At 36.3% G+C, this 24,228-nt stretch overlaps 1 protein-coding gene across 2 annotated transcripts in view; it reads right to left on the bottom strand.

Annotated features, from left to right (window-relative positions):
• ETNK1 (ethanolamine kinase 1) overlaps window positions 1-24,228 on the bottom strand; it is a 66,738-nt gene that overhangs the window by 37,963 nt on the left and 4,547 nt on the right. For both annotated transcript variants that reach the window (XM_049625188.1, XM_049625187.1), the window contains exon 2: window positions 9,498-9,757. In XM_049625188.1, coding sequence (XP_049481145.1) covers window positions 9,498-9,757 — 260 coding nt within the window. The remainder of the gene's footprint in view (window positions 1-9,497; window positions 9,758-24,228) is intronic.

The raw sequence follows: 24,228 nt of genomic DNA, 5'->3' as shown, positions 1-24,228 counted from the left end.
CACACACACACACACACACACACACACACACACACATATACACACATACACACACACATACACATACATACATATAAAGGTAGGCCCAAATGCATATATGGTACTTTAAGCACCAAGAAACTTGATGGAAAAGTCAGAAAACAAAACCAAAACAAGGAAAGTTTTGTATATATACACATACACATACATACCTATATACTTACACATGCACGTGTGTATGTGACACATACATCTTAAGCCCATTAAGAACTGATTTTAAAACTTTAAAGAGGAAAGCCGGGAACAAAAGGCTTGAAGAAAGGTACAATCCATGTTACATAAACTCAAAGGGCAATCTATGTCAACCAAACCTTACGTTCTAGAAATGTTTACTGAACAAAAGAGACCAGTGATTCAGGAGAAGGATCACATAGTAGAACACGTATTTAACACGGACAAATTTTATTTGCTGTGGTGTTTTAAAATAAGTGAATAGTAGTGTCATTTTTCATAGTTTTACCCCAAAGTTTGTACAAAACCCTGATTTACAAAATACAAAATGTAGTCTCAGAAGTTATCCAATTATCAATTATTCAGCTGAGAGTGACTGAAATGACAATTCTACAGTAAATACTTCAAAACTGAATAAAATGTTACCCAAGGGGCTCTTAGAATTTAAGGGAATTTGTTAAACATGAAGAGCTACTAGAAGAGAAAGCACCTATTAATTTTGAGTGCCTTCAAATTTTCTGACAGAAAGGTGGGTAACGGGCTGAGCCAGGATTTGGAAGATTGCATGATGCAAAAGCCAAGCCTTTCTCACTATAGATACCCCCCCACCAGAACACTACATTGAATTAGCTGGATTTTCATTCTGACTCTGCCATTGTTACTTTCGGTCTGAACTTAAATAAGCAAATCATTTCATTTCTAAGTGTCAGATTCCTAATAAGAAAAACAAAATTATTGGGGGGAGAAAGAAAAAAAAAGGTAGAAGCAACCCAAATGTCCATCCATGGATGAGAGGATAAACAAAATGCAATACATACATAAAATGGAGTATTTGACTTAAAAAGGAAGGAAATTCTGACACATACTACAAGACAGGTGAACCTTGAAGACACCCTACTAAGTGCAATAAGCCAATCAACAGACAAAAGTGTGATTCGACTTACATGAGGTATCTAAGGCAGTCAAATTCATACAGATAGAAAGTAGAATGATGGCTGCCAAGGTTGGGGGTAGGGGAGAATTGGAAAGTTGCTGTTTAATGCATATAAAACTTTAGTATTATAAGATGAAAATAACTGTGGAGGCTGGATGCAAAACAATGGGAATGTACTTAATACTACTTAACAGTATACTTTAAAAATAATAAAGAGGGCAAATATGCCTTTTTACTGGCCAGCACCTCCACCAAAAAAAAATTTTTAATTAAATAAATTAAATGGTTATACAGTTCTTAACAAGACTTGATTAGAGCAATTCAGTTATTTTCTCTTAGTAAATTTTACATACAACAGACAAAAAACTACAAAAAAATCTCTTCAATAATGTAATTCTGCACTACTTACTTAATAAACCATGATGTTTTGGGTTTTTTTTGAGAGAGCATATGCGCATACAGGCAGGGGAGGGGTAGAAAGAGAGGGAGAGAGAATCCCAAGCAGGCTCCACATTGTCAGCCTAGAGCATCAATGTGCCTGAATCCACGAACCTGAGACAAAATCGAGTCGGGTGCTTAACTGGGCCACCCAGACACCCCTAAACCATGAATTTTTATTTGTATATATAACAAAGTAATCAAAAATTACCTCAAGATTTCTGATTTTCACTGTCATAGATTGGTCCTTCTTCTACCTGGTCTCAGTTAAGTAAGGCTTCCCTGCACTAATATCAAGGCAAATGCTACTTTAAAACCCCACACTCAGTAAAACAAAACATTTGAAAATTTCAAGGCTTCGGAGAACTTCTTAAATATTCAATAATACTAATTGCTCCCACTCTTGTAAGCTTTCAAAAAATTAAGAGTATTATAAGAATAACAGGAATTTTTTTAATTGAAAAGTAATCTCTAATCTTACCACTCCAATAGAGCTTGTTTCATTTTTACATACTCCCTTTGGGTTTTCACATAAGCAAATTATTGTGTGATTGTAGCAAAGTTCATCTATTAAGTGAATTTTTTCCTCTTAGGCCTGCATCAGCCATTCTGCATTATTTTAGACAATATCCAAAATTATGATTTCAATAATAGTACATTAATTTGTGTTTATATGCCTTGGTTATACCTGACTGTAAGAGTTGTCATGATAGAAACATACTATATAACTTTATTTTATGATTATATATTGCCCTACTGATTTCCAAGAGAACATTACCAATATCACGTATAACCCACAATGTACAATGTACCAGTTCTGCTACAATACATACAACATTGGAAGTGTTTTTTGGTTATGCATTTTGATAAATGTGCAATAATTGATTTTAAACTGCATTTTTCCCATGATGTCTGTTGCTGGGTGGGTTTTTTTATATTTTTTTTCAAGTTTTTATTTTCAGAGAGAGAGAATGAGCAGGGGAGGGGCAGAGAGAGGGAGAGGGAGAGAATCCCAAGCAGGCTCCACATTGTCAGTGCAGAGCCCAAAGAGGGGCTTGAACTCATGAACCTTAACATGACCTGAGACGAAATCAGGAGTTGGAGCTTAACAAACTATCACCCAGTCTCCCCCAAGTGGTTTTAAATTAAACTATAGCCAGGATTCCTAGCAAGAGGCAAGTAAAGTATTAGAGAAACACCTGATGAGAAAATTCCCAAACATCTGTGAATTTTAAAAAATTTTCTGAAGGTCTCTCCAATACTTGTTTGCTAGAAAAGTTCAAATAAAACATGTCATGGTAAACTTCCATAAGCTGAATTACTAGTTAAGCATTAACTTGGTACAACTTGTCTTTATCATACCATTCTCTCACAGCCTCTTCCCTGCTCTGCCTTTTCCTGTAAGGTTCAGTTTAAATGATATCTCAGTGAAACACTGCCGAATTTACCCAAGTATACACAGTAAATTATCTGTACTTTTTTTTGAAAACCTTTTCTGTTTTCTGTGTATACTATTTAGCTTACTTTTTTCCAAGATTATTGTCCGTCACACTGCAAATTACTAGGAGAAAAGGGATTGTCTGAATTCTTTTTCCTTCTCTAGACTAAACATAAATATGTATCAAATTTTTATATTCAAAGTAAATACTCTATTACAATCATAATATACACAAGTGGCAAGTAGCTATGCCTGAAGGAGCCAAAGCCAAGACAGCACCTTGGACTTTTGATCTAAGGCTCAATCAGAACTTACTGAAGCTCTGATTAATCAATCAGTCCAGACTGTTAGCTGCATATCAAGCTTACCTAATAACAATAGCTCAAAATGTGACACCTAACCTGAAATTAGTAATAAGTTCTTATTTAATAAATCAAATCCTTTTACCATAAATATATGAAATTCATTTTCTAAAGGAGAAAAGCTAAATACAAGCACATCAATCATCCCAAATTTACACCCCTAACCTCTTCTTGGGGCTTCAGAATTATCATTTATTCAATTGCTTACTCGATTTTTTTTAAAAAGTATTCCACTGTACATATTTGAAACCAGTAAAAACCATATTCCCTTTTAAAATCATTTATAATTCAGCTATGACCTTCTTTCAATTAACTCTTCTTTTTATATTTTCTGTGTTTTACAGTAATTAACAAAACCTTCTGGGGGTACCTGGGTAGCTCAGTTGGTTAAGAGTCCGACTCTTGATTTCAGCTCAGCTCATGGTAAGATCAAGACCAATGCTGGGCTCTGCACTGACAGCACAGAGCTTACTTGGGATTCTTTCCCCACTGCCTTTCCCCTGCTTGCACTCACTCACATGCACACTCCCTCTCAAAATAAATAAACATTTTAAAGGAGAAAGAAATAAAAAAAACCTTCTGAACACTTATACATACCATAAGAGAATTACACTGTAACTTGAAATAAATTTAATAGGAAAAAAGGTAAATAGCTAGTGTTACTACTTACAGTGTCAACTAGCCATATCCTTACCTGTTATCTTCTTTTGCTTTCTTTTTCAACCTCCATTCTTTTTTTCAAAAATATGAGTCAACTGGGGGTGCCTGGGTGGCTCAGGCTGAGTGTCCCACTCTTGATTTTGGCTCATGTCATGATCTCATGGTTGTGAAATCGAGCCCCATGTCAAGCTCTGCGCTGAGCATGGAGCCTGCTTGGGATTCTCTCTTTCCATCTGCCCATCCCCTGCACACATGGGTGTGCACATGGGCTCTCTTCTCAATAAATAAATGAACATTTAAGAAAAACTATAGGTCAATTCAATATATCATTCACTGCAAGCTAAGTGTCATAGAACTTAATTAAATATATTGAGCACCTGGGTGGCTCAGTTGGTTAAACATCTGACTTCAGCTCAGGTCATGATCTCACAGTTTGTGAGTTGAAGTCCCAGGTCAGGCTCTGTGCTGACAGCTCAGAGCCTGGAGCCTGCTTGGGATTGTGTGTCTCCCACTCTGCACCTCCCCCACAAGTGCGCGCTCTCTCTCTCTTTCCCTCTCTTAAAAATAGACATTAAAAAAAATACATATATATATAGAGAGAGAGAGAGAGAGAGCGCGCGCGCGCGTGTGCTATTTGGTCTCTAACAGCATGGGTTTTTTTTTTAATGAAATGTATATATACCTGCATTAGTATCATACATATTCTAAGTAGATCTAACTGAAAGTACAGGAAAAGGCTTCTATATAGACTTTTTTTTTTAGAGCAGTTTTAGGTTCACAGCAAATCTGAGAGGAAGGTTCAGACATTTCCCAAATGCCCCCTACACTGACAGAAACATCACCTCCTTCAGTATCAACATCCTCTACCAAAGTGGTACATTTGTTACAACTGAAGAACCCATACTGGCATATTGTTATCACCCAAAGTCCATAGTTTACATATGGGTACACACTTGGTGTTGTACTTTCTATGGCTTTGAGCAAATTTATGACAGGTATCCACCATTAAAGTATCATGCAGACATTTTCACTGCCCTAAAAATTCTGTTTCACCTATTCATTCCTCCTTCCCTACTAACCCTTAGCAACCACTGATTTTTTTAGTGTCTCCATCGTTTGGTCTTTCTCAGAATGTCATGTAGTTGATTTAATGCAAACATTTTTATGACATGGCATCAAATACCAAAATGAGCCTTAACAGAAAGTCAGTATTCTTGATCAAAAACTGTAATTTTCCATCTTTCTACTTAAGATTACAATTATGAAAAGCTTTCCCTTTAAAACAGAAATTCTATAATAAGCTTAACAGCAATGATTTAATTATAGAGAATAATCACAAATCAATAAATGGGGGAAGCTGCATTTATTTTCTTCTTGAATCTTTTTCACTTTACTTGTAATAGTTGGAGTAATAAAGGCCTTACTATTTTCCTTTACATTTTATGTTCTTTTCTCGGTAAGTAAAAAGATTAAGTTACTCATTATCTTCTGGGATGTACTTGTACTAGTCACATGACTAATTACTTAAAATCTTACTTTTCTCATCTATTAAAATGGATTTTAATATTATCTATTCCCTAGGATTATTGTGAGTTGACTTTATTAATACACTTAAGGTGTTTTGGGGTGCCTGGCAGGTTCAGTCAGTGGAGTGTGCAACTCCTGACCTTGGGGTCATGAGTTCAAGCCCCCCATCATGCATACAGTTTACTTAATTAAAAAATATATTTAAAAAAATGCATATACATAAGGTGTTCAGAACAGTGTCCAGTTCATATTAAGTGTTGTATCAATATTAGCCACCATCATCACTTTAATATATCATTTCTCCAATTAACAAAAATTATAACATACCTGTTACTCTATTACCCATTACTCTATCTTTTTTAAAAATATTAGTTAAAAATAAAATCTTCAGGGACGGCTGGGTGGCTCAGTTGGTTAAGAATCCAACTCTTGGTTTCAGCTCATGTCATAATCTCACAATTCATGAGTTTGAGACCCACTTGGAGCTCTGCACTGAGAGTGCAGAACCTGTTTAGGATTCTCTCTCCAGCAATCTCTGCCCCTCCTCTGCTCATTCTCCCTCCCTCTCTCTCTCTCTTCCCTCCAAAATAAATAAACTTTAAAAATATAAAGTAAAATAAAATCTTTTTAATGTAAAATGGTCTCTTCAAGAAAGCTAAAATAAAAACTAAAACAAGGGACTACTCATGAGTATTAAGTACCTAAAATCGCTTAGTTGAGAAAGATTCTGAAATCTCCCATGTTCATGAGGAAAGAGTTCCAAGACTGGTTAGTATTGTCTATCACAAACAAGTGGGGGGGGGGGGGTTAGCGACAATGATTACTTGCTATGCTACATCTACATGCTGTTTGCATACACCTCACACCTTAAGGAACAATATATAATGTTATAATAGTACACAAGAGCAAAAAAAAAAAAAAAAAAGTCTATGAAATTTAAAATTCAAAAAATGTTTCTAAAAGCATAATAAAGTTAATTGATTAGTATTTAATACTTCAATTAATGTCTAAGTTCTTAAAAGCTCTCCATAAGTTAAAATGTGAAAAGTCTTGAGGAAAAAAATTGTAATTATAAAAGCTAACATATTACATAGTGTTTAATACATGCCAGGCATTGTTCTAGACTTTTTACATACACTACAACTTTAATCCTTACAACAACCCCTTAGAAATAGGTACTATCATTATTCGCATTTTTTAGGTAGGAAAACTGAGGCACAAAATGTTTAAGTACTATGCCCAATTTCACATAGCTCATAAAGCTGAAGCAGTCTTATTCCACTGTATATTCATAGTGGCAGAGGTATAATGCCATATATAGAATTTCACATGGCTTTTGGGGCACCTGGGTGGCTCAGTCAGTAAGCATCCGACTTCAGCTCAGGACATAATCTCCCAGTTCATGGTTTCGAGCCCCGCATCAAGTTCTGTGTTGACAGCTTGGAGCCTGGACCTGGTTCAGATTCTGTGTCTCCCTCTCTCTCAAATATAAATATTTAAAAAAAAAAAAAATTTCACATGACTTTTGATTGTGTAACTTTCCACGATCACTCAGGAAAAAAACTGTCCTGAGCATCTACTTTCCATCATGAGATTATAGAATAAAGAGAAGTGAGAAATCTTCTGAATATGTACTTCTGACCAACAGACAGTACCCACTGCCAATAGTTCAACAAAAAGTTTAAATTCAGTGTGTTAAAGATAGTTTAGGAGTATCAACATTAAGGCAGTTAAGACGGCAACACCAGGGGCGCCTGGGTGGCTCAATTGGTTAAGTGTCCAACTTTGGCTCTGGTCATGATCTCACAGTTCTTGAGTGTGACCCCAATGTCGGGCTCTGTGCATCTCAGAGACTGAAGCCTGCTTCAGATTCTGTCTCCCTCGCTCTCTGCCCCTCCCCCACTTGCACTCTGCCTGTCTGTCTCTCTCTCTCAGAAATAAATAAGAACATTAAAAAAAAAAAAAAAAAAAAAGAACGCTACACCAGTGGGGTGCCTGGGTGGCTCAGTTGGTTCAGCATCCAATTTGGTTCAGGTCATGATCTCACGGTTTGTGAGTCCATGGGTTCAAGCCCTGCATCGTGCTCACCGCTGTCAGCACAGAGTCTGCTTCAGACCCTCTGTCCCCCTCTCTCTCTTTACCCCTTCCCTGCTCATGCTCTGTCTCTCTCTCAAAAATAAAAAAACATTAAAAAAAAAAAAAAAAAAGACTGCTATACCAGTTAAAGTTGTATTAGCTTTAAGCAACTTTCTTCTTAAATCTCTTGGACAAGGACTCATTATTTTCCTCCTTGCTTTAGTTACTAGTAAGATGGCCCTTCTCTATGGAGAAGAGAACATTATGGGATATACTTTTTGTATCTGAATCTAACTCCAGCTTTTCCTTTGGCCTAATTTATGCATCTAATCACCTTTAATCCTGTTATATTGATATACTTCAGACACTGTGAACAAGCTTAAGGGTTTATAAATAAATTTCATACACATGCACGCACAAACCTAAACACAACAAAAAATGTAACACAAATGAAAAAAGACATTATCTATTAATTGGGGTCCTTCAATAAATTCTAAACAGGGGAGCCTGGATGGCTTAGTCAGAGGAGTGTATGACTCTTGATTTCAAGGCTGTAGGTTGGAGCACCATGTTGAATGCAGAGATTACTTAAAACCTAAAAAAATACATACTAAACATTATACTCATGTAAGGGGGGAGACTCTATCTTGTTAAAAACTGGAGTTTGAATAGATTTCTATACCAAAATATTTTTAAATATTATTTGAAACAGTTATAAAATACATAAATACTGGTCCATTCCATTTTCATCACTGTGTTAACATAGCAACTCTTAAAATATGACCCAGGATCCCTGGAACCTCAAAACCCTTTCAAGTTTATACAGTTAAAACTACTTTGATAAGATATTATTTACCTTTTTCACTCTCTCATGAGTATACGGTATAGTTTTCAAGAAGCTACATGAAGTGGTGTGATAATGTTATCACACTGATAGCTAACAATGTGCAAGTGAGATTCCTGAATTAAAAAAAAAGTTGTTTTAATTTCTAACATGGTAAATATTGATAGATGTAACTCACAAAACCTCTTTGGGTCCTCAATAACCTTTAAGAGCTGTTAAGGGATCTTTAGACCAAAATGTCTGAGAACTTCTGGTTTAAACTATGAATGAATTTGCAGTTTTCAAATCAAGCTCATTTGCTAGTTTTTAAAAGAAAGAGAACTCTAAAAGACAGCAATTTTAGAAAAATGATCAAGCATATGCAAGACGTTATCGTCATAGAAAACATAATACAATGAATTAAAAAGTAATATAACGTTAACAGAATTAAAAGCATCTTAGTAAGCAAAATCTCTGAAAATATGACCAACTGAGTTACAAAAGTTAGTAATAAGAAATGTGTGATGCTTTAATCCACGCACTACTTTAAAAAATTAAGGGGAAGCCTTGACACTCTGTAGCAGGTTAATCCAAAACCACACGTTAGAGTCCTTTCTTTTGCAAAGAGTCAATAACGAGATGGCAGACAGAAAGGATTTTTTTTCTTCTTCAGCAAAGACAGAGTCCAAACTAAAGAAGTTTCTAAATTAACCAAATAATTGCTCAAAGAAAAGGCAATTGCCTTTTAAATATTTAAAAAATATTTCCTGGGGCACCTGGGTGGCTCAGTTGGTTAAGCATCTGACTCTTGATTTCAGCTCAGGTCATGATCTCATGGTTCATGGAACTGAGCCCCACATTGGGCTCCACGTTGAGCACGGACCCTGCTTGGGGTTCTCTCTCTCCCTCTGTCTCTCTCTCTCTCTCTCTCAAAATAAATAAATAAACATTTAAAATATAAATGTAACTCCTTAGTGCACTTAACACTCTTAATCATCAGAAAGAAAAATTTAGAGAAAGTAAATATACCTGAAAATGGCAGGGTTGCAGACATGCTTTGGATCCAATGCTTCTCCCTGTATAAATTCATAGCACAGTCCATTATTGAAGGTACAGTAGAGTTGTGGTGCACAGCCATGAGCCTGCAACACTCGGAAACTCTTCACTTCCTCATCTCGATCAACTAACAGCTCAGTCTTATTGCCATAAATTCGCACCAGGACTACATCCTCCATTGTATTACTCACGTAACAGCCAATAAGTTTATTTGTGATTCCATCTGTGAAAAGCTGCCAAAGGAAAAAAAAAAGAAGAAAGAAAAAAATGAGTGAAAAACCAATTATACACTTCATTAACAAATGAAATAGCAGATAACTTGAAAATAACTGAAACATCTACTTTTTAACATAAAAAAAAACTTTTAAATACAATTTTGCCAAACAGGTCTATAATTTTAATTCTAGATTTAAATAAAAAGGAATGCTACCGCTTAATATGTTGCCCTTAATTCCCATAACATTAGTCTTTTCTCTTGATCCAAAAGCATTAATTATTCAATCTCTAGTACTTCTATACAATGTTTTGATGCTATTGTATCTCAAAGTATACCTTGTACTGCAATCACTATAAATGTGTGTATACACATACAATCTCCTATGCCTAATAGTCCAGAAACTCTCTGAAAACAGAGACACTGCCCTCTTTCAGCATGGCATTTAACGTATAAAGGTCTTTAATAATATTCACAAGTTTAGGGGGTGCCTGGATGGCTCAGTTGGTTAAGCATCCAACTCTTGGTTTCAGCTCAGGTCATAATCTCAGTCGTGAGATCAAACCTCATGTCCACGCTCAGTACAGAGCCTACTTAAGATTTGCTCTCTCTCTCTGTCCCTCTCCCCTGCTCACTCGAGCTCTCTCCCTAAGATACAAAAATGTTTAAATAATAATAATGTTCACAAGTTTAAATATACAAATATAAATCTACCATACGTTACACATTATGGTAAATCTCCAACTTATAAAAAATGAATTTTAAATGCCAATTTTAAAAGGTTACTTAACACAACATGCGTTAGAAGTTGTTGTAAGCATTTAGGTTATAACTTTTTAAACTTAAATACTGTGGCCACAAAGAGAAGTACAACCTTAATGAGAGGAAATGAGAGGTTAAGTAGAAACTTCCACAATATTTTCCAAAAGGGACTTTTGGGACTTTTCAAGAGCTTATGTCAAGTATGTCAAGTTCTTTTTTGTATCTGAGCACAAATGGTACATTTAAAAGGCAAACAGATGATTAGCAGTGTTAGTTCAAGTCTATTCAAAAACTGCAATTTTTATTTTCCTCTTATTTGATACGAAAACTAATTTTTCTATTTGCTCAAAGCTTTTGGATGCTCTCAGGTGGAATAAAGGGACAAGAGATAAAAGTCAAAGTGTAAGCAAGAGTTAAGGACATTTTTTTCCAAGAAAACTGTCAAAAATAACAGGAAAAAGAGCCAAAGGATAAGTTTTAAATGTACACATATTTAGTTAATGCCTGAGAAAAAAATGTAAACGTTTCTATTTCAATATAAGATTATTGTAATGATAAATGACATCTGAAAAGGCTTATATCTTCAGGTGAAAATCTGGAACTGTTTACTGAAGTTAATATAATACACAGCTAACTAGGTTTTTTGTTTTAGTTTTTTTTTATGTTTACTTATTTTTGAGAGAGAGAGCGAGCATGAGCAGGGTAGGGGCAGAGAAAAAAGGAGACACAGAATCCAAAGCAGGCTCCAGGCTCCAGGCTATCAGCACAGAACTCAACTTGGGGCTTGAACTCACAGACCACAAGATCATGACCTGAGCTGAAGTTGGATGCTCAACTGACTGAACCACCCAGTCACCCCAACTAGTTTATATATATATATATATTTTTTATTATATACAAGACTTGACTATTATCCTTATTCACATAATGCAGGTAAATTACATGAGTTAAGTAAAGAGGCTTATTTTAAACACTTTTTCAGGTATGCAGAGACATACAAGTATTGCTTTCCACCTAGATTTCACAAAATTGTATGTAGAATTGACAAGAAGCATATGCACTTACACTAAATGCAAATCATTTTATTAACATCTGTGTTGAAAAGCATACTGTCTACTACAAGGTCATATCAATTCATATACATTATTCTGTAACTTCAGATGTACGATAAAATATTTCAACTTACTGTAACAAAGACTGAGAAACTAACCCCAGCATCCTCTACTGTGCAATAACTACATACTTCCAACGAAATAATAAACCATAAATTCTTGTAAAAAAATAAATACATGAATAATATCACTTCACATCTATAAAAATATTGTATGTATAAATAAGGATAGAAATGTCTGCAAAGATATTCAAGAAAATATTAGGCAGACAGGTTAAATCGTGTTTTTTGTTTTGTTTCTCTAAACTTTTTCCTTTTGGTTTATGTATGTTTTCTCACTTTCATTTTCCTGCAATGAGCCTAGTTTACATTTGAAAAATTAGATTACTAACAGAAAAGAAGCCCAACAACTAGGAACTGACCTGGCACACACAGTAAAGCCTTGAGGTTCTATTGAACATAAATAATTTCACAGAACACCAACATCAGATGAGGCCACTCTGACCACGATGGTTCAAGACAAAAACAAAGCCACTCTGTAATCATGTCTGAATGTAGACAAAATCATAAATTTTTTTCAAACCACAAAAATGACTAAATATCCCCCTATTTTGGCTAGTATGAATGACTGCTCTTCGTTTTCAGTCACAGCTTTGGCCCTGCTTCATTCCTCCAGTCCTTTAGATAAGATTAATATATCCCCAGTCATAGACTTGCCCCCACTTCCTGACAACACCAAATCCAGAGGAAAGCCTAGCCTACTTGAACACTTTCCCAAATCAGCAAACCCAAATCCTATTAAGTCCTTTGTAACATCCACTTACTGAGATCCCTACTATTCCTACCTAGTGGTATAAGTTCTCTCTTAAACCCAACTTGTTTAGCTAAAAGTGTGTTCTTAATGGAGAACACTGGCTTTAAAGATGTATGGATAGGGGCACCTAGGTAGCTCAGTCCGTTAAGTGTCTGACTTCAGCTCAGGTCACGATCACAAGGTTCGTGGGTTCCAACCCCACGTGGGGCTCTGTGCTGAATGCTTGGTCAGAGCCTGGAGCCTCCTTCAGATTCTACGTCTCCTTCTCTCTCTGCCCCTCCCCCGCTTGTGCTGTCTCATTGTCTCTCAAAAATGAAGTAATAAAAATATTTTTTTTAAATAAAGATGTATGGATAATGGTTTTTGCCCTTGGATGGTTCCCACCTCATATATAAATCTACAGGAAACTCAGATGGTGCTGAACCTTCTGAAACATACAGTAAAATATACTAGGTATATACTAGATACATATACTAGATATATACTAGAAATGTAAATTTTCACCTCAATGGAGGAAGGACAAAACTAATACAAATCTCATGGAGCTCCTTTTCTCAGGAACCATATCTTGCACTGTTTGTCAAATATTTAGGATAGTACTAGCTCAGCGAAAAACATTCTGAACTGAATGATAACAAAAACATTTCAAAACTTGTGGATGCTTGCAGGGTCATGTAAATAAAAATATTAAAAATTAAAAAGGCATAAAATTAATGATCTAAGCTTCCAGCTCAAGAAGCTAGATAAGTAATTCCTCAAATATATATATATTAGAAAGAGAATAAAAGGGCAAAATTATCAATAAAACACAAAAATTCAACCATCAAAAACTTATTTTTAAAGATAAGGTTGATCACTTCCAAGCAAAACTATCAAGGAAAAAAAAAAGAAAACAAACTATCAATAAGATATGGGGCACCTGGGTGGCGCAGTCGGTTAAGCGTCCGACTTCAGCCAGGTCACGATCTCACGGTCCGGTCCGTGAGTTCGAGCCCCGCGTCAGGCTCTGGGCTGATGGCTCGGAGCCTGGAGCCTGTTTCCGATTCTGTGTCTCCCTCTCTCTCTGCCCCTCCCCCGTTCATGCTCTGTCTCTCTCTGTCCCAAAAATAAATAAAAAACGTTGAAAAAAAATTAAAAAAAAAAAAAATAAGATATCAAAACATGCCAAGGACATTACAAGAATATTATAAAGACCACTCTCATGAACATAGTTGCAAAAATTCCAATCAAAATATTAGTAACTAGGGACACTGGACTGGCTCAGTTGGTACAGTATACAACCCTTGATCTTGGGGGTCATGAGTCTGAGCCCCACATGGGGTGTAGAGATTACTTAAATAGATACTTAAAAAAACATATCAATAACTAATAAAATATTTAAAAAGGAGAACACATCACAACCAAATGGGGCTTACTCTAAAAAGCAAAGGTTTTCAACATTAAAATTTTTTTTTTAAAAATCAATGTAATTCAGCTCAACAGAAAAATGGAGGAAAATCATGCAATCATCATGAGAAGCAAAAAAAAAGTATACCATAAAATCAACACTCATGTATGGTAAACACATGTGCAACTAAGAATAAAATGAAACTTCCTAGGATGCTTGGCTGGCTTAGTCCATAGAACATGCAACTTTTCATCTTAGGGTCATCAGTACAAGCCCCACATTAGGGGCAGAGTTAACTTTAAAAAAAGAAAGTTTGGGGTGCCTGAGTGGCTCAGTTGGTTGAACATCTGACTCTTGACTTTGGCTCAGGTCATGATTTCACAGTCTGTGGGTTCAAGCACCATCAGTGCAGAGCCTGCTCGGGATTCTCTCCCTATCTCACTGCCCTTGCCCCACTCGTGCTCTCTCTCTCAAAAAAGTAAACATTTTTTTTTAAAGTTTAAAAACAAAAAGTAAAAATGTGGAGAAAAATTAAAGGACTAAATAAATGGGATATACCTTGTTTATGGATTTTGAGACTCAATATTGTTAATGATTTTACTTCTCAAAAATCTATAGAGTCCACAAAGTATCAAACTCTCATCCAGTTTCTTTTGTGAAAATTGAAAAGTTGAGTCTGCAATTTATATGGCAATTTAAAAAGTCAAGAATAGTCAAGAAAATTTTAAAGAACAAAGTTAAAACCCTGTATCATGGACTACAGTAATTATATCAGCTTCCAACAACCATAGTAAAGCCTGAGAGTAATCAAGATAGTACAGTACCAGCGCAACAGATAAAACAGACCAAAGGGACAGAACAACATAACCTGGCCCACATACAATGCAACCTGATTTATGACAATGATGACACTATAATGGGGAAAAGATGGCCTTTTCAATAAACAATAATGAGTCAACTGATAGCCACATGGAAAAAAAATTAATCATGATCCCTTCTACCTAACATCATACACAATTCTAGATCAAGATATAAAATATCAAAACAGTAAAGCTTGTACAAAATGAGGTTGACACAGCAAGAGATCTCAAGACATAAAACAAGCAACCTACAAGGAAAAAAATTGAAATACTGGTTTTAAGATTATCAAATATACTACTAAGAGTGAAAGTGCAAGCTACATTTTGGCAGACAATAATTGTAATATTTATTTATTTGAAAAGGACTCAACTCGAGGCGCCTGGGTGGCTCAGTCGGTTAAGCAGCCGACTTCAGCTCAGGTCATGATCTCACAGTCTGTGAGTTCGAGCCCCACGTCGGGCTCTGTGCTGACAGCTCAGAGCCTGGAGCCTGCTTCAGATTCTGTGTCTCCCTCTCTCTCTGACCCTCCCTCGTTCATGCTCTCTCTCTGTCTCAAAAATAAATAAACATTAAAAAAAAAGAAAAGAAGAAAGAAGGACTCAACTCTACAACATATAAAGAACATCTTCACAAAGGAAAAACTGAAAAATCAGCAAAAGATTTGAACAGGTACCTCAAAATAGAAGACATCCAAATATCCAGCACACACACAAAAAAGATGCCCTTAGCCACCAGCAGAATGCAAATTACACCCATAAGGTATCCCTAATGCCCACAAGAATGATAAAAATAAAGACAGGGGCGCCTGGGTGGCTCGGTCGGTTGAGCGTCCGACTTCGACTCAGGTCATGATCTCACCGTCAGTGAGTTCGAGCCCCGCGTCAGGCTCTGTGCTGACCGCTCAGAGCCTGGAGCCTGTTTCGGATTCTGTGTCTCCCTCTCTCTCTGCCCCTCCCCTGTTCATGCTCTGTCTCTCTCTGTCTCAAAAATAAATAAACGTTTAAAAAAAATAAATAAAGACAAATAATACCAGCTGTTGGTAAAAATGAAACACACTGAAACTATCATATACTGCCATTATGGGTATAACTGGGCACAACCACTTTGGAAAACTGAAAATATGTAGTGAGGCTGAAAATACTTAAGCCAGATGACCTAGCAAGTCTAACTATTCACCTAACAGAAAGGGTCATTTATATTCACCAAAAATATATATAATTATGTTTGTAACAGCATAATTTTTAATAGTCAAATACTGAAAACATCCCAAATGTCCATCAACAGTAGGAAATAAAGAAACTGAAGTGCATTCTCACAATGGAATACGTTATTGTAAGAACTATATATACATGAATAAATCTCTCAAAATTTGAACAAAATCCAGCCCCAAAAACAAAAAAACAAAAATAGTCCACATGATTCCATTTTAAAAATTCATAAACAAAATTATGATGTAAGAAATCAGGATAGGAGTAATCTTTGGCTGGGGAGAGAGATGATGAATAATGACTGCAGGGGAACATAAGAAGATTCAGGGAACATAAGAAGATTCAGGGGTACTGTTTCCCCAAATCTGTTTCCTGACCTGGATACTTATTACACAGGTATGGTCATTTTGTAGGAAAATTCATCAGGTTCTACACTCGATGAATTGTGTGCTTTTTATTATGTGTATCACTTATCAACAATAAATAGACTTTTATTAAAAAGAGTTAACACAATATTCAGAGCGGGAGGAATGTATTTTCACGTTAATCTTCTCATTACCTTCAACGATTTTCCAATTTTACAAAGGTGTAAAAGCAATACACATTTGGAAGAAACCATACTTTGAATATGAATTTTGGGCTGGCAATATGCAGTTTGATCCTCTCATGATGATAGTTAACAGCAGCTGCAGCTCTCAGTCAACCACATGATCATGACAATAAACAACCAATGCACTTCCAACCATTCTGCACCCAACCATTCTGTTTTTCACTTTCAGTACAGTATTCAATAAATTACATACAATATTCAACACTTTATTATAAAATAGTCTTTCTGTTAGATGATTTTACCCAACTGTAGGCAAATGTCAGTGTTCCGGGCACATTTAAGATAGGCTAAGCTAAGCTATGATGTGCAGTAGGTTACATGTGTTAAATGCATTTTCGATTTGGGGGATTTTTGACTTACAATGGGTTTATCAGGACATAACCACATCAGAAGTCAAAGGATACATATATATGAAATGAAATAAAATTTCTTAGTCTATTACATGCATTCTCAACACAGATATCACCAAAGAAGCAAGAAAAAGCTATTACAATGGTTTGTGGCTCAATACTACCTGACAAAATCCTATTCTTTGGTATATAATTTCTGTTAGATAGAAATCAACAAAGCTTTTAATTAATTTCATTTTAATTTTTGTTTCGAGAATAATTATTAAAAGGATTGAGAAACAATGGCCTACAACACAGACATATTCAATAAATGTTTGTTTATGTATAGACTGATTGTAAAATACCTCAGAAATGCTCAGTTTGTAGAATGAGAAAATTATGGCCGACATAAATTCCCTTACTTATCCAAAATCACACAATGGAAGAACAGGTTAAAAGCTGGTATTATGACTATTAATCTGTTCCAAGGATATCAAATTTGCTAGCATGATCCTAGACTCAGTGTAATATTGCTAAAGCATTTTGGGGGGAGAAAATAAAAGGCGTTAGAGGCTAAATCCTTGATGCCAGGTGTTTGCCAAATCACCCACAGTACCAAACAGCAGGCGTGCTGCCATCTGTTACAGGAGGTAAAAGTAAATGAAACCTAGCAGATAGATCCAACCTGAGAGGAGTTTCATCACTGAATCTACAATAAAATGCAAAATAATAAGAAACTGGCTAAAGGCACAATTCCCTGGCTATTGTTAGCATACTACCTAGAACAGAAAGCTAAAGACAGTTTTAGGGTGGGCTGTGATGTTAAATAGAGCCAGATTCCAACTGATCCAATCCAACATCGAACTGCTCACTTCAAAACCATCACAAAACAGAAAAATCATACTGAGCAGATTTACAGCTGTTTACCAAAATGATTCAGGTAACGAAGAGATAAAGTCAGGAAACTACTGAAACCAGGGGAGATAGCGTAAAAGTTGTCTTATTTAGTGGGGTCAATATAGCTGGTTCCCTGAAGAACCTTTATTAACATGGCTCATAAGAATGGTTAAGTTAGGAGCAATCTATGAAGACCATGCCATGTTTGAGCTAATGCAGGATCCACAGCTCACTGACAGTCCTGAATGGCAGTGACTAACCCAAACAAGAGTGCCAGCCTGGTACAATGAATGAAAGTGGCTAGAAAGTTGTTTATCCTGAGAAGGGGAAGTGTTCTGTCCCTCCTTTGCATGCAAAGTGGAATAGTCCAGATGAAGTGGCTGATATGCTATATATACAGACCATACTAGATTTGCTTTCCAGTGACCAAGATATTCAGTATGTCTCACCCCCAGGTCACTATGAATACTGTATGATAAAGATGGCTTCTTTTATGGGGCACCTGGGTAGGTCAACTGGTTAAGCGTCCAACTCTTTGTTTTGGCTCAGGTCATGATCTCATGGTTCATGGGTTCAAGCCCCGTGTTGCGCTCGCGATGTTGGTGTGGAGCCTGCTTGGGATTCTCTCCCCTTCTCTCCCTGCCCCTCCCGTTTATTTATTATTAAAATAAATAAATTTAATAAAAAAAAAAAAGATGGCTCCTTCTATATGGGTCCCCCATGTAACTTTACTGTTACCAACACAAGAAACCATTCAGGATGCTATATGAGACTTGCTGTCTAAAGCTTCCCTTTATGGGTCTTAGGAATAATACCAAGAAAATTAGAATGGTTCACTAGGAAGTGGAAAGATAAGACAGATGGCAAATCTATTTGCCCCAACACAATGGAAGTTGTGAGGCTTTTTTTTTGTTTTTTTTGGTTTTTTTTTGAAAGACAGAAAGAGTGAGAGCACAAGTGTGCAAGCAGGGAAGAAGCAGAGGGGAAAGGAGAGACAATCGTAAGCAAGCTCCACACCTAGTGAGATCATGACCTGAGTCAAAATCAAGAGTTGAACACTTAACCGACTTAGCCACTCAGCTGCCCCAAGATTATGACTTTATTGACACCTTAAAAGCTACAGTGGTATTAATAAACTTGAAGGTCTTCTTTAGACCCTCAAATCATAATTCAATACTTCTTTCAATATTTGACACTGTCCTGCAACTACAAACCCTGAGATGGTAAAAATATTAAATTCTACATATCAACTATGAAACTCCTTTAGTCCTAATGATTTAATATCCCAAACAGGAAACCTGTTTTGACACGTATTTATAGTCTAGAATGACCAGTTAACTACTGAATTTAAATGAATAAACTCTCATGCCAATAAAACAGTAAAGGCAAGTTTCAATTATTAAGCTAATGGTTGCTAAACCAACTAAAAAGCCTAGAAAGGTGGAAATTAATACGTATCAGTTAATTGTTTTGTGGAAGAAACCCTTGGATTCCATCGTCTTCTAAAGTAATAAAATTAGAAGTAAAATAATAATACCATTTTCATGTATCCCACTGGCAAAAATTTTTAAATTCAGTATCAGGGATTGGACAAGGTATAAGGAAAATCGTGTTCTCCAACACTGTATTGAGAAGTATAAATTAATGCAACTTTTGTGACAATTTGGTAATACGAAAGTGAGAAACAGCATGACAGTTTAATGAGTCAACTAGGATTGGCTGTAATACCCACTTATTCAAACACTAATCTAGATGCAGCTGTGAAGGTACAGTAGCTACACTTAACCTGTACAATCAGTTATGAGGGTGGGCTTCATCCAATCAGTTTAAGATATATAAAAATAAAACAAGTTTTAAGTTTTCCTGAAGAAATTCTACCTTAAGATGACAGCATCAACTCCTACCTAAGTTTCTAGCCTACTATCCTGCCCTGTATTTCAGACTTACCAGCCTCTACAAGTACATGAGCCAATTCTTTGAAATAAAGCCCACGTACTATACCCGTAACTGGCACACAGTTTTTAACTTTTTAATTCCACTAGTAAGAACTTATTCTATGGATATACTTAGAAAAGTTATCCAAAACATATGTATAGGAGCAGTTCATGCAATACTACTTTAACGTGAAAAAAATAGAAATGATTCAATGTTGTTTAAAAAATATGAGGCAGGGGGTGCCTGGCTGGCTCAGTGGATGGACCATGCAACTCTTATCTCAGGGTCATGAGCTCAAGTCCCATGTTGGGTGTAGAGATTATTTTTAAAAAATTTAAAAAAAAAAGGTTAAAAAATATGAGGTAGATTACATATACTGACACAGGAGGATGCCTAAGATATATTATTTTAAAATCCAAGATATAGAATAACTCTGTTGCATTACAAAAGGGATATAGTTATACTTACTAATATTTATTAATATAGGTAATATGTGCCCGGATAAACCCATAATCTGATTTTTTAGAAGTTCAAAAAAACTGCTCACAAAATTACTTTGGGGAGAATGAATGGAAGTTGGAAGTTGAGTTTACTTTTCATTTTACATAGTCTTGTATATTTTTTAAATATTTTATTAAGAACATATTATTTGTTTTTTTTAAACAAAACCAACACGTTTAGACAGTATATGAACCTTTCTAATTTTCTAGTTTATACTCCTCACAATTTATGTTGGTTTGTTTGGTTTTTATTGAGAGAGAGAGAGAGCGAGCGCGCACAGGGGAGGGGCAGAGAGAGAGGGAGAGAGAGAATCTGAGGCAGGTTCTGCACTGACAAGCAGCAATCCCGACTGGGGCTCGAACTGAGGAACCGTGAGATCATGACCTGAGCTGAAGTCAGTCACTTAACTGACTGAGCCACCCAGGCACAGCTCTTCAAAAATTTTTAAACTTCATTTTAATAATTCAGGAACATGATGTTCAACATGACCAAATATTATATTTATGGCTATCAAAAATTATAGTCAATATCATACAAACACGGGAAAGTGAAAGGCCGCATAAAAAAAAGGACTACAAAATTATATACTTGGTATGATCCTAACTATGCAAAAGAAGGTAATGAAAAAACAACTGATTTTTTTTCATAAAATATGGATCAGAAATGGTTTTTCTCCCTATTCAAACTTTCAATACTGTGATATATCTTTGTAGTAAAACTAAATTATTTCACATTCATGTCCCTTATAAAAGGAAATTCATACACTCAGTATATTATTTTCTCATAGTACTGACTTGCAAAAAAAATTTTTTTTCAATATATGAAATTTATTGTCAAATTGGTTTCCATACAACACCCAGTGCTCATCCCAAAAGGTGCCCTCTTCAATACCCATCACCCACCCTCCCCTCCCTCCCACCCTCCATCCACCCTCAGTTTGTTCTCAGTTTTTAAGAGTCTTATGCTTTGGTTCTCTCCCACTCTAACCTCTTTTTTTTTTCCTTCCCCTCCCCCATGGGTTTCTGTTAAGTTTCTCAGGATCCACATAAGAGTGAAAACATATGGTATATGTATTTCTCTGTATGGCTTATTTCACTTAGCATCACACTCTCCAGTTCCATCCACGTTCCTACAAAGGGCCATATTTCATTCTTTCTCATTGCCACGTAGTACTCCATTGTGTATATAAACCACAATTTCTTTATTCATTCATCAGTTGATGGACATTTAGGCTCTTACCATAATTTGGCTATTGTTGAGAGTGCTGCTATAAACATTGGGGTACAAGTGCCCCTATGCATCAGCACTCCTGTATCCCTTGGGTAAATTCCTAGCAGTGCTATTGCTGGGTCATAGAGTACATCTATTTTTAATTTTTTGAGGAATCTCCACACTGTTTTCCAGAGTTGATTTGCAAAAAATTACTAAAGAAAAACAGAAAAGAAAAGAAAAGAAACTGCTATTGTGGAGTGCCTGGGTGGCTCAGTTGGTTAAGCATCTGACTTCAGCTTAGGTCATGATCTTGTGGTTTATGAGTTCAAGCCCTGCCTCTAGCGCTGTGCTGACAGCTCAGAGCCTGGAGCCTACTTCAGATTCTGTGTCTCCCTCTCTCTCTACCTGTCCTCCACTCATGCTCTGTCTCTCTCTCTCAAAAATAAATAAACATTTAAAAAAAAAACAAAAACCTGTTATTGTGACTACCACTAGAGGGAGGGAGAGATTAGGACCAGGAAGTAAAATGGAGATATTCTGGGTTGCTGATATTTTCTTTACCATGGTTTGGGTTACACAGTATTTGTTCTACAAAAAAATTTACGTTTCATAGATTTTTCTGTATGTTTATTATATCTCACGATTTTTAAAAGGATAAAAATTTATTTACAGCCCATCTATTATATCAAAGAGCAAAATAACTTCTCAGAAGACAAAATATTTCTCAAGTGAGATATCTAGCCTCTGATTCCTTAAGTATAGGTCTTCTATTACCTCCCTATCTTTGTCACCCAAAAAAAAAAAAATCCTTAAGCTTCTCTGTTCCCTCACCTGCAAACAAGCAATTAACTCCTTCGTATTTATTTTCCGGAATGCCCAATCTGCCCTTTATTTTCATCTCCAAGGCCACTGTCCTTATTTGAGTAGCAGCAACTCTTGTCTGAACTAACAGTCCTCCTAGGTTAAGTTTTTCTCCAACATTTTTTAATGTGATACTCAGACAAAAATATATTTATCATCTAATTTAGTACCATACTTTCATATGAAAAAAGCTTCACCTTATTATTTGCAAGACTCTCTGATCTATCCTATTGCATCCTATTTTAACTCATCTTTTTAAACTGTAGTAGTTTCAATCCACTCTGCTGACTTAGCGTTCTATTCATATGGGGTAACCACTAGTTTCAAAACCAATGTCCTAAGTGGATCATTTATTCCCCAATTCAAAACATCTCATTCAACTACAGTTGCCTTCAATATAGCCTGCTATTGCTTTTAAAAAATACATGCTATAACTCACCTCCTTAAAAACATTCAATGGCTTCCATTATGTCCTAGATAATAAAATATCACCTCCTTAATGAAGCACAAAACCTTCGTATCTAACAACTCCCTTTCTCAAAAATCAGTCCTACTTTTCTTGTTCACACTCCACTTGGCCCAAAATATTCAGTCTAGCTTTGTTCTTTCCCCCTTATAGTCTAGCTTTGTGAAAGTAGTTTTTTTCATTGCCCAGAAATGCTTCCCCATTCCATCTGACCACATATTTCCTTCAAAGCTCAGTTCAGGTATCCCCTCCTCTAGGAAGCGTTCCCTTCTACATTTTCCCATGCCTACCTTTTGTTAGTTAGTTGTACAAAAGGATGCTGCTTAAAGTTAATATCATGCTAGGGCTGGGGTGGGGGGCGGGGGGCTGAATCAGTTAAACGTCTGACCCTTGATTTCAGCTCCAGTCATGATCACGCAATACATGAGTTCGAACCTCACATTGGGCTCTGTGCTGACAGTGTGGAGCCTGCTTGGGATTCTCTCTCTCCCCCTCCCCCGCTCTCTCTCACAATAAACAAACTTGAAAAATATTTTTAAAAAAAGGTTATAAAATAGCATCGTGCCTGTTACAAAAAATGTATGTCAGAATTACTGAATTTTAGGGGCGCCTGGGTGGCTCAGTCGGTTAGGTGTCCGACTTCAGCTCAGGTCATGATCTCATGGTCCATGGGTTCGTGCCCCGCGTCAGGCTCTGTGCTGACCACTCAAAGCCTGGATGGAGCCTGTTTCAGATTCTGTGTCTCCCTCTCTCTCTGACCCTCCCCCGTTCGTTCATGCTCTCTCTCTGTCTCAAAAATAAATAAAAACATTTTTAAAAAATTAAAAAAAAAAAAAGAATTACTGAATTTTAGGAGCTTACAATTCAGATGAATTATTCCACTTACAAATGGGGGAGGGTGCTGGGGGAGATGGGAGGGGAAAAGTTGGAAGCACGTAGTACTAAAATATACCACGCAGAACTTTATGCATTTCTTAGGATATTCTATTAGTAGTAAAGTAGTAAAAACTGGTGCTAGTAGTAAAATTACTATTAGTAATAAAGTAGTATTAAGTAGTAAATTCTACTATTTTCTATCAGTCTGCTGCTTTCCAAGGTAGATAAAAATCCTGTTTCAGAGATTTAAAAACTTGCCAAAGGTTACAAATAGCTGGTATCAGGATTCAAAAACCATCCTCTTTTTACCACATTATGCTGAAGCCCCCCAAAACAGGTCAAGTTACTTGTTTAGTCCAAATCAGACAGCTGTTAATACCTGAAAATGAACTAGCGTATTAGGCTTCTGACTTTTTAGTCCCATCTTAATAAAAGACATGGGAGCCTATCAAACATTCATCTTTGGGAAGCCTAGCTGGCCCAGGGTCTCTTGCTCTCAGAGTCATGAGTTCAAGCCCCACATTGGGTGGAGATTACTTTAAAAAAAAAAAAAAAAAATTAAGGGCTCCTGGGCGGCTCAGTCAGTTAGGCATCCAACTTTGGCTCAGGTCATAATCTCACGGGTCATGGGATGGAGCTCTGCGTCGGGCTCTGTGCTGA

Source organism: Panthera uncia, chromosome B4, assembly GCF_023721935.1.
Source record: "Panthera uncia isolate 11264 chromosome B4, Puncia_PCG_1.0, whole genome shotgun sequence".
NCBI classification, from domain to species: Eukaryota; Metazoa; Chordata; class Mammalia; order Carnivora; family Felidae; genus Panthera; species Panthera uncia.
The sequence above is the reverse complement of the archived record's forward strand: the minus strand, read 5'-3'. Positions and strand labels throughout refer to the sequence as shown.